General features: G+C 32.2%; 1 protein-coding gene across 1 annotated transcript; it reads left to right on the plus strand.

The window, feature by feature from the left end:
* The first annotated feature begins 2919 nt into the window (after positions 1-2919).
* Positions 2920-10173, plus strand: LOC115874580 (glycine-rich cell wall structural protein-like). Its single transcript, XM_030889773.1, has 4 exons — positions 2920-3350; positions 7175-7706; positions 8191-8468; positions 9475-10173. Exons 1-4 carry the CDS (start codon positions 3336-3338, stop codon positions 10027-10029), a joined length of 1380 nt encoding a protein of 459 aa, XP_030745633.1. The 5' UTR covers positions 2920-3335; the 3' UTR covers positions 10030-10173.
* The last annotated feature ends 1363 nt before the right edge of the window (positions 10174-11536 follow it).

Below are 11536 nucleotides of genomic sequence, written 5' to 3' on the forward strand. Positions count from 1 at the left end.
AATATTAATAAATTGATAATCCTTTCTATACATACAAATGTTTGTATTTAATATGATAAACATTTGCAAACTTCTCTTTTCATAAACTTTAAAATATTTTTTTTTGTTATTATTAAAAATTTCACATTTTACATTTGTTCTATAATGAAAAAAAAGCCTTTGTTTAAAACTTTTTTAGTGCCAATTTAATTTTTTTCTCTTCTTCAACAATTAAGAAGCAAGAAGCACTAACAAGTTCTAACAACTGCACTTGACATTGAATATAATGATACAATTCACTTGCAATTAAGTGTCTAGATAATTTAATAGATTGCCTTTAGTTTAGAATATATACTACATATCTGTCTAGATTATATCTCAATCTCCTCTATCTAATGAACATGTTTAATTTTTGTTATTGATTACGTGTATTGATTATTTCGATTCCAAGTGTCTTGAGAGCGGTTTCTCATACAGATTTTTTCTAAAAGACTATTTTATGTAAAAAATGGCGAAAATGTATATTTTTTCTTCGGTAGTGTAATACAACAATGGACCCTTAAAAACAGTTAAAAATATGTATTGGCGCCCCTAAAAGTAGGAGGTATACTAATATCGAAATAGAATTTCTGATACAGGGTTCGGTAATAGTGGCATCAGGCATCTGTAGCTGATATAATAAAAAACTTAGGAATTTTGTATAATTGCAAACCTAAAGGATGTACTAGGAAGTGTGATGTACGCTCAAAAAAATGTGAGTAACAAAACAAAAAAACACCCTATATATTATTGTATTTTTGGCTTCCTTTCTGAGCACTTTACATAATCCTAAGATATGAGTAAATATAGTTGAATAGTTTTAGAGATATCAATAAAATAAATCTATACTAATATGTAAAATCCTTAAGTGACTGACACACTGATTAATCACGATCCTGCTCAAACCACTCAACGTAAGAAGCTCAATTTTGGTATACAGGTTGATTCTAGTGTGTAAAGGTTCGATAAGAAGGGATTTTTCGAAATTCCAGTTCCAAGAGGGTGAAACCACCCCTCAAGTATTACAATATTTTTTATTTAAAAAACGGTCAAGTTTCCTAAAAAACGCTAAAACAAGTATATTATATTTTGTATTTTTACATATTTTTAGATTTTTTTAAAAATGTATACAGAGTGTTTCGAAAAATCTGGTCATTGATTAATCACGATCCTGCTTAAAGCGCTTGACGTAAAAAGCTGATTTTTGGAACACGGATTGACATTAGGGTGTAGAAATTCGCTAAGAAGGAATTCTTCGAAACTCGAATTCTCTGGGGGTGAAACCACCCCTCAAATATTAAAATATTTCTTATTTAAATACCGGTGAGTTTTTCGGAAAAACTCTTAAACACGTATATTTTATTTTGTTGTTTTACATATTTTAAGATTTTTTGAAAATTTATACAGTGTTTCATAAAATATGACCATTGAGTAATCACGATTCTGCTTAAACTGCTTGACGTTTAAAGCTGATTTTTGGCAAACGGATTGACTGTGGGGTGTAGAGGTTGGATAAGGAGGGGTTTCTCGAATTTCAAATTCGAAGAGGGTGAAAACGTTCCTCAAATATTACAATATTTGTTATTTAAAAAACGGTTAGTATTTCGGGAAAACGCTTGGACACCCATAATTTATTTTGTTTTTTACATATTTTGATTTTTTTTTTAAATCGTACAGGGTGTTCCAAAAAGTTGGGTAATTCCTTAACCACGATTCTGCTTAAATTGTTTGACGTAAAAAGCTTATTTTTGGCAAACGAATTTGTCGAAAGTCAAATTCCAACGAGATAAAACTACCCCTCAAATATTACCAAGTTATATAATAATATAGCCATATTGTTTTTTCTCATGCTGACATAAATGTGAGAAAATTTTATCCAGTTTGTATGTTAATGAAAATTCTTGCTTTGCTTTATCATCACCATTACAAATGATTAATTAGACGCGAATGAAGTCGCGGGTACACGCACACGCTAGTAAAAAATATATATTTTTCAACCTTTCTTAAAAAAATTATTAAAAAAAAGAAATCTCTTGAAATCAAAACTATATTAAGTATTTACTTTAGATGGTCTGTACTTACTTTGCTATAAGTATATTGAAATCTTATATCATACAGAGGGTTCAAAATTCTACGCCAAAATTTCTAAAATATAAAATAGTTTTTCTTATTTTTTTGTATGAGACATCATGTATATGATTTCTGTATTATTACAGAAATCATATACAAAGTATTTCGAAATTTTTAACAGTTTCGCAGATATTCGCGGTTTTACATTTCATATGGCATGGAGAATTAAAAAATGAACATTTTTTGTATTTAAAGTATTTCGAAATTTTTAACAGTTTCGCAATTATTCGCGGTTTTACATTTCATATGGCATTTTCCACAGTAATTTTTTATCAAAGCCAAAAAAAAAGTTCACTTTTCCATTCCCTAATCAACAAAGCAAATAATATACAGGGTGTTCCATTAAAAAAAATATATTTTATATTTAAGAGAGTTTGGCGTAGAATTTTCAATAGCCTGGTATGATTTAAGATTGCGATATTTATAGCAAAGTAAGAACAGGCCATCTAAAGTAAATACCTAATATAGTTTTGATTTTAGGAGAGTTCTTGTATACTTAATATTTAAAAAAAAGCTGAAAAAATATATTTTGTAAGTATTTATTTATTAATATCTCTGAAACATATTTAAAAATACCTTAGGATCATGTAAAGTGATCAGAAAGGAAACCAAAAATTCAATAATATACAGAGTGTTCCATTAAAAACAAATCATCACGATCCACTCACACTTTTTTGAGCCCCCTGTAGGTGTTAAATTAATTTCCTGAAATACATTCTAATACATACTTTAGGTTTGCACATAAACAAAATTCCTATTTTTTTATTTTAGGATGCCCGACGCACTATTGTCGAACCCTGTATAATATAAATACCCAGAAAGGAAATTTTACCTAAATATCGGGTTTAGTTCTGAAATTATTTGAATAAAACCAAAATAGAACTGAAACTTCTATAACCAGTGCAGGCAGCATCTTTCGTGAACGTAAGGTACCAAATACTTATACACAGCTCGGTACTGACCAAGACGAGCCGTCAGATGCACCCATCAGTGAAAGTACCGACATACCACCGAAACGGTGAGCGGATGGTCGGTCGATGGTACCGTCGATGGGGTTCCATTAAAGAGTACGACGATTCGCGCCCAAAACCCTCTCCATGTTTGATGATCGCACTCTCTATATATACACACCTCGCCAAGGGGTAGTACATCAGTAGTTTTGTAGTCATAGTTGTACACACATAGTCATGAAACCGTTTGTGGTAAGTGTCCCGAATCATTTTCTGTTTTACTATTTGTTTACAAGTTATACAGGGTGAGTCTTAAATAAGTGCAAATATTTTTAGAGGTAGTAGCATAGTATAAGCAAACTAGTAGCTTTACTCCTTGTCAAATCCTTTGTTCTTTTTCTGCCACTTTGTATGACCCTGTTCCCGCGTCCCGACCACTGACGTAGCTGTATAGTCGTGGTCTATAACTAGACAAAGTATAGTCGTGGCACTCGCCATAGATTCACAGAGATGTATTTAGGAAAATATGAGTTCACAATAAAATAAAATAAAATAAATTGATCATCGAGTAAATATTTGCTTGAAAACAAAATATTTTCACATTTCGTGTAAGTAACAATTCTTCTGTATCTGATAATCTTCTGATGGGAAGAAATGCGGAAAAAATATATAATGACATATTTTTATATTATTATTTATTTCAAAGATTTTCTACCATTTTTTTTAAATTTAAAACAACTTTAATTTTAACATTAATGTGTTTTTTTTGTAGTAAGATATTGGTTAGGTGATTTTCATTGGATAACTAATACATTCAACAAAACATTGTACTAAATAATAAAATATCATATTTAAACTTCAATAATTGCTAATAAACATTACAGAAATTTAAAAAGAGAAAAGAAGCAGGAACAATGAGAAATAGCATCACTACTTTCGGGAATTAATAAGTTCGAGTCCCGGTTTTTTGATATCTCAAAAGAACCGGGAATTTACGGTTGTGAACACTAGTTACCATATTAACAAGAAATTTATGTTTTTTAACTAAAAACTAAAAAAATACTTTCAAAAAAAATTGCGCAGAAAAATCCTCATAATTCTGGGGCCAAAATAGACTACCCCTAAAAATATTTGCACTTATTTAAGACTCACCCTGTAGAGGGCGATTCACGGTTATGGTACGTTATAGCGTTTCCGGAACCGGAGCTGATTTTCTGAACCGGTAATTTCGGGACCATGCCTCTAAGGAACCGGGATTTCCAATTTTTTTTCGGTACTAGCAAATTTTTGTTCAATTATGGTGTAGTTCGTTAGACAGCAAGGAAGGGATGGTTGTCAAAAGTAAAATCGACAAAAAATTGAGGTTAAAATGGAAATAATATCAAATTATTAAGTAGTAATCAGTCATGAGAAAATTAACCTGAACACAAACATGATCACAAATGACTCTCAAAAAAAAACTCAAAGCACAATTTTTTGAATAATTACTACTAATAACAGCACACAGTAAGGAACTCATTTTTTGTCAATCCGTCTCTGTGCTGGGACGCAACGCCCGAACCTCGCAGGCCGACGGACGGAGCTCAACTGAAACGCTCTGCAATCTGCCGATATTAGACAGATTGTAAAAACTGGCAGAAAATATTTGGGAGAGTGCAACTACTCTTTTCCTTCTACCTATGGTAGTAGTACATTTCGACCCCAGAAACGCGATTACGAGTTTTTTTTGCGATTTTTTTTTTAATTTCAAATGTTTTCGGTTTTTAGTTAAAAAACATAAATTCTTGATAATATGGAAACATTGAAAAAGATCAAGTGGTTCCCAAAATTTGAGCAAAAATTTTTTTTTGAAATTTTCAAAGTAAAATACCTCAGTTATTTTGGAGTTATTTGAAAAACGGTAAAGAGAAAATATGTTTCTTTTATCGAGATCTACCAGCCCTGAAAATATTTGCACTTATTTAAGACTCACCCTATACAGGGTGCTACAAATTCGAGGTACGAGCATTGGTATCTCGGAAACCGTAATAGATAAGAAAATGGTTAAATTTGGGCAAAGTTGCGCCTTGGGCTGTTCACCAAGATGCTTTCAAAAAAGTTTTAAAAATTTCAAGGATTGCTGAGTTTTTTGGAAAAAAACGGACTGTTTTGGAAACTAATTTTATTTTTTCCTGTCGTTACTTTTTAGAAATTCAAAAAACTAAATGCACATTCTCATAGCGACTTTATTAGGGCTATCTGATAGTATTTTTAGATTTTCAAATTAGCTGATAATTTGTGAGATACAGTTTACAAGTTTGAAAGCTTATCAATGTTGTAACGATGAATATAGGTATTAAATATTAAAAAAAAACAGAGCCCGACTTGAAATTAGTTTAAATAAATTAGTGTCTAAATTTCCAAACAAAAAAATTAAGTGTGGCATATCGTTGTACTCAGGAGAGCGAGTTCTTTCAAAATCTGAAATAAAAAATGCAGGTCCGTATTTAAAAAAATTAAGTTGGCCTCTGTATCTCACAATGTATCAGCTAATTTGAAAATCTAAAAATACTATCAAATAGCCCTAATAAAGTGGCTATGAAAATATGCAATTAGTTTTTTGATTTTCTAAAAAGTATCGGCAGGAAAAAATAAAATTGATTTTCAAAAATATCCGTTTTTTCCAAAAAACTCAGCAATCCTTGAAATTTTTAAAACTTTTTTGATGGCGTCTTGGTGAACATCCCAAAGCGCAACTTTGCCCCAATTTAACCATGTTCGTATCTATTACGGTTACCGAGTTACCAATGCTCGTACCTTGAATTTGTAGCACCCTGTATATACAATGTCTGACTATCAAAAACATGTTTTCAGTATATAAAATTACTAATTATATACTGTTTAACGTTTTTAGGAATATCGTGCTATTGAAAAAAAACAGCGTCACAGTCTCCATTCAAATCTATGATATCTTCTGTCAACTCGATAGCTATCTGTTAATTGTTAAAAAATTGACATAAAAACATATCAAATATATTATTTAATTTTGTATCTATTTCCAAAAAATAATTCAAATGGCTTGTTTGAAAGCATTTCATTTTTTTTAATATTATTGTTTGACAAGTTTTATATCAATTTGTACAACACATAAAGGTGACATCATCAACTAAAAATCAATTTTAACTTAAAATATCGTGTCTATGTTAAATATAATATGTCGAATTTATTTTTTTAATCTCCCCTGTATACAAAACAATATATTTAAAAAAAATTCTAAGCACCTTCATGAGACGCAGAGCTATAACAGTAACATAACAACATATAACTTAATGACAGCTATAACTTAATAAAAATTGTTTTTAAATTAAAGTAATATTCAGTTAAAATGTTTAGTTTTGAAATGTGGAGTTGGCTCTACAAAACAATTTTTAATTCAAATACCAATATGACGCCGTTTTTTTATCATGTTATGGCTCGTTAATGTTAAAAAATTAATATCGAAATACTTGTTATGTAGAATGTTAGGTATGTCGTCTTGTTTGAACTTAAGACTTAAGCTTCATTCAGAACCTCGCAATTAGTGGAATAAGTTAGTGGTTTCAATTAGTTTAGAAGTTTGTTTCTTTAATTTCAATGTAAGCATTCAGAACGTCAAAATTAGTGGACATTTTCAATTAGTAGAAAAAGTTATCAAACTTTTAATTTTTCCGCTATTTATACTTCAAAATTTGCGAGAGATGTCATTTTGGCCTTTGATTATCTTCCGTCAAGAGAAATTTTGGTTGGAAATCAAAAGTTGATTGTTTTATAAGCTAAATATTAGGCTTTCTCTATGGATACAACTGACTAACCCAAGCTGTTGCTAGGATATTCTATTAATTTTAATTGTGTTGTTTAAACATTGTGAATGATCGTAAACTAAAAAGTAAGTATAAAGTGTGATTGAAACCACTAATTTATTCCACTAATTGCGAGGTTCTGAATGAAACTTTAGAGTTTGCAATTTAGTTTTTGTTTAAGAATACTACCCGTAGTTTTAACGTATTTTGGAATAAAAAAGGTCACACAAACTTATAAGACTGTTACCTACATTTCAGATAGCAGCAGTGCTACTAGCAATCTGCTGCAGCTCATATGCAGGAGAGGCTAGCAAAAAAAGCAACGAAAAACGTGGTATCTTGTCCACCAGCGTCGGAAACGGATACGGAGGCGGTTCCCTTGGAGGTGGTAGCTACGGAGGGCATGGCGGAAGCAGTTACGGTGGTAGCTATGGAGGTTCTATCTCGGGAGGTAGCTACGGAGGTCACGGTGGGAGTTCTCTAGGAAGCGGTAGCTATGGAGGCGGCAGTTATGGAGGCTCTATCTCAGGAGGTAGCTACGGAGGACACGGAGGAAGCTCTTTGGGTGGAGGTAGCTACGGAGGCCACGGAATCAGCTTAAGCAGCGGTAGTTATGGAGGAGGAGGGGGTGGTTATGGAGGATCACTCGAAGGTGGCAGCTACGGAGGATCTATCGGAGGTCATGGTGGTGGAGGTAGCTATGGTTCTATTAGTGGAGGTGACTTGGGTGGTCACGAAGGAAGTATCTCCATCGGAGGTGGTGATTTAGAAAGTCATGGAGGATTTGGAGGTAAGAAAATACAGAGTGACCAAGAATGCACTGGTAGCCTACATTTTATAGTTATTTTTTATACAAGACATCAAACCGAAAAGATTAATTAATTTAATCTTTTTTTTAAATTAATAAATTAATTTCGGGAGACGATAATACAATTTTATCGTCGTGTTTAAAACAATATTTTTTTCCATAACGAGTTACGTTTTAAAAACAATATTCAGAAATTATTATTTCGAGGAATTTATTACGAGTAGAAAAATATTGTGCTGGGTTGGCGTTGGTTTGTAATTGTAATTTGACAAATAAATAAGCTGTCTCTTTAGTTGTCAGTTTTGAGTCAACATTCTTTAATTCACTTTTTTTTTCTCTCTGATATTTTGATAGATATAAGGCAATTTTAACAGTTGCTATGGAAAAAAATATCTTTTAGTTTTTAGTATTTAAATTAGCAATAAATTTGTTACACAATTTCCAAAAAAATGCCATTATTTTTTAGGTGGTCTTGAAGGAGGTTATGAAGGAGGATACGGAGGAGGTTCCGGAAGTGGATTTGGAGGTGGATATGGCGGTGGATCTGGAGGTGGATTTGGAGGTGGATTCGGAGGTGGATTCGGGGGTGGAGCCGGAGGTGGTGGAGGTGGTGGTGCTACTATAAATACGATCACTAGAACTGTACCTGTCCCAGTACCACAACCCTACCCAGTTACCGTGACCAGACCAGTACCAGTGCCTGTGGCTCAACCCGTTGCTGTACCTGTACCAAGACCAGTACAAGTAAGCTATCCCATATTATACAGGGTGTTTCAGAAAACATGTGCCAACTCTAGTGGGAGATTCCTCGCGAAAAAATATAATTTATTTTTAATATCAACATAGGTCCGGTCCGATTGTGCTTTATTTCATAGATACAGGTGGTTAAAGTTTTAGTATTTTTTCGATCTTAAATAAGTGCAAAGATTATTAGGGGTAGTATATTTCGACCCCATTTTGTTCGCGAAAAAAAATCAAAATTTGGAATTTTTTGAATTTTTTTTTAGTTTTTAGTTAAATTTTATTTAGTTAAATTTGTTGATAATATCACAACATAAGTAGTAGATTAAATTTACAAGAAAGAAAATCCAGAAAAGATCCAGTGGTTCTCAAAATTTTAGCAAAAAATCATATTTTTTGGAAATTTTCAAAGTAAAATATCTCGTTTATCTTAGATTTACTTGAAAAACGGTAATGAGAAAATATGTTTCTTTTATCGAGTTCTACCAGGCCTGAAAATATTTTCACTTATTTTAGATTCACCTTGTATATGAGACATATTTTAATGCTAAAAAAGTGTCGACATATTCATCAGGGACGTGCATATGGGTTATCACTGGAATGTTTTTCAAAAAAAATGTACGGCACTGACTTTTTTTCTCTTGTTAGCGAAATTGTATTTAATTGGCATTAAGCGGCTTATCTACGTCCCTGATGAATCTACCTACACTTTTTTAGCATGAAAATATGTAACACTTATAGCTTATAGTAACTTTTAATCCAATCAGTAAAAGTATTTGGAAGAAAATTATAATTAAATAAAAATAAATATTATTTCTATGTGAGGAATCTCCCCACGAGAGATGGCACATGTTTCTTGAAACATATTGTATGTCATTCTTCAAAAAAACACAATTGAAGTGAGAACCTTCTCATCAACTGCAAAATAACACTAGTTTGATGCAGTTTGATTTCTATTGCTCTTGGCTCATCTTACATATTCGTTTTCTTAATTTATCTTTTATTTCAGGTATCTGTACCAGTTCCACAACCCGTAACAGTGCCACGTCCAGTTCCAGTAACCGTACACCGTCCAGTTCCGGTTGCAGTACCAACGCCAGTACGAGTTCCAGTCCCACAACCCGTTCCAGTTTCAGTACCAGCACCGTACCCGGTCACCGTACCACAACCCGTACCAGTTAGAGTACCCCAAACGATCGTAGTTCCTGTAGCCCAACCAATCTACGTTGGCGGAGGTGGTGGAGGCGGCGCTGGAGGTATTGGAGGAGGGTCTGGACTTGGTGGAGGCTACGGAGGAGGATACGGAGGAGGTTACGGAGGTGGATATGGAGGTGGATACGGAGGTGGCTCCAGCGGAGGCTTCGGAGGAGGACATGGCGATGAAATTAGTGGATCAATCTCAATTGGATCGAGCTCAATAGGTGGAGGTCACGGATCGAGTTTAGGAGGTGGATATTCCGGTGGATACTCTGGAGGTTTGTCATCTTACGGAAAAGGTGGATCAAGTATATCTTCGATCAGTATAGGAAGCAGTGGAGGTAGCGGTGGTTACTCCAAGTACTGAACAGAAAGAGCATCGTTTTTCATGTTGTAAATAGGACTCATCATCTCTTCATTCTTTGTAAATGCATCAAAACTACTGTTTTTTTCATAGGTTGTGATAAAGAGTATTATATTATATTTCTTGTAAATAAGGCACTGTGTAAGAAATAAAAACTATATTTAAGTAAAAAAGCAAATATTTTATTTATCTATAATATTGTTTTTTTTTTTCAAACGTCACAAAAGTATAAATTTTTGCGACGTGATTGACAATACAAAAAAGTAATTTTAACGCCTAGTTTGGCCTAGGCATAAAAGTAAAACACTTTTACGCCTAAGCATAAAAGTACAAAAATATATCTATTAATAATCTGATATAAAGTGTAAAATTCAACGAGCCGTAACCATAGTCTCTCGATATATAATTATATACAAGGTATGATTTAAATATTTTTATATTATTTGGAACGTTTGAAATTGTTTAAAAAATTATTTATGGCGTTTCAAAAAAATAGCATGTTCTATTTGGAGTAAAAATTACTCTTTGTGCCTCGGCTGTAATGTCAAACGAACAGCCTCGCCACAAAAAGTATTATTTTTACTCCTAATAAAACAATATACTATTGTTTTTTCAAACGTCACAAAAGTATTAATTTCTGCGACACAAATATACCGTATTATCGAAAAAAAACGGCGACCAGTGGGCTTTGGAATGAACATCGATAATATTCCCCATATAAATTTACATATAAAATGACAGCGATCTTCATTTCATAGCCATCGCTGACGCCGTTTTTTTTTTCGATTATATTGTATTATTAAACCTCTGATTAATCTGACATAAAGTGTCAAATTCAACGCGCGTAACCATAGTTTCTCGATATACATACGAGCATAATTACTTACAAAGTATTACTTTTAAATATTTTTATTTTATTCGGAACGTTTGAAATTGTTTAAAAGTTTTTTTAAAAAATTAATATTCAGAAGGATAACTATATGTTTATAGGTATACTTTTATAAATAATTATATATGGTGGTTCAAACGTTTCAGTTAAAAAAAAACTAAAAAACAAATTTGAATTGAACCACCAGTAAAACTACTTAGTAAAAATACTTACCACTACGAGTAAAAATACTTATTACAGTGTGAGTAGTACATTTCGACCCCAGAAACACGATTATGAGATTTTTTTCGCAAAAAAAAAATAAAAATTTTAAATTTTTCAAAAAAAAACTTTGGATTTTTTTTTTAGTTAAAAAACATACTTTATTGGTAATATGGCAACATAGGTAGTAGATTAAATTTATTATTATTAAGAAAGAAAATCCAGAAAAGATCAAGTGGTTCTCAAAATTTTAGCAAAAAATAGATATTATTTTTTTGTAATTTCCAAAGTAAAATAACTCGATTATTTTGGATTTATTTTAAAAACGGTAAAGAGAAAATATGTTTCTTTTATAGAGATCTACCAGCCCTGAAAATATTTGTACTTATTTAAGACTCACCTTGTATAATAAAGGACATA

Source organism: Sitophilus oryzae, unplaced genomic scaffold (assembly GCF_002938485.1).
Source record: "Sitophilus oryzae breed Bouriz unplaced genomic scaffold, Soryzae_2.0 scaffold_1297_pilon_pilon, whole genome shotgun sequence".
Taxonomy (NCBI): Eukaryota; Metazoa; Arthropoda; class Insecta; order Coleoptera; family Curculionidae; genus Sitophilus; species Sitophilus oryzae.

What these genes read in the sequence shown, in the direction of transcription:
- LOC115874580 (XM_030889773.1), top strand. An exon ending in AAGTCATGGAGGATTTGGAG is followed by an intron (nt 7,707 to 8,190) that starts GTAAGAAAATAC and finishes ATTATTTTTTAG; the next exon opens with GTGGTCTTGAAGGAGGTTAT. An exon ending in CTGTACCAAGACCAGTACAA is followed by an intron (nt 8,469 to 9,474) that starts GTAAGCTATCCC and finishes CTTTTATTTCAG; the next exon opens with GTATCTGTACCAGTTCCACA.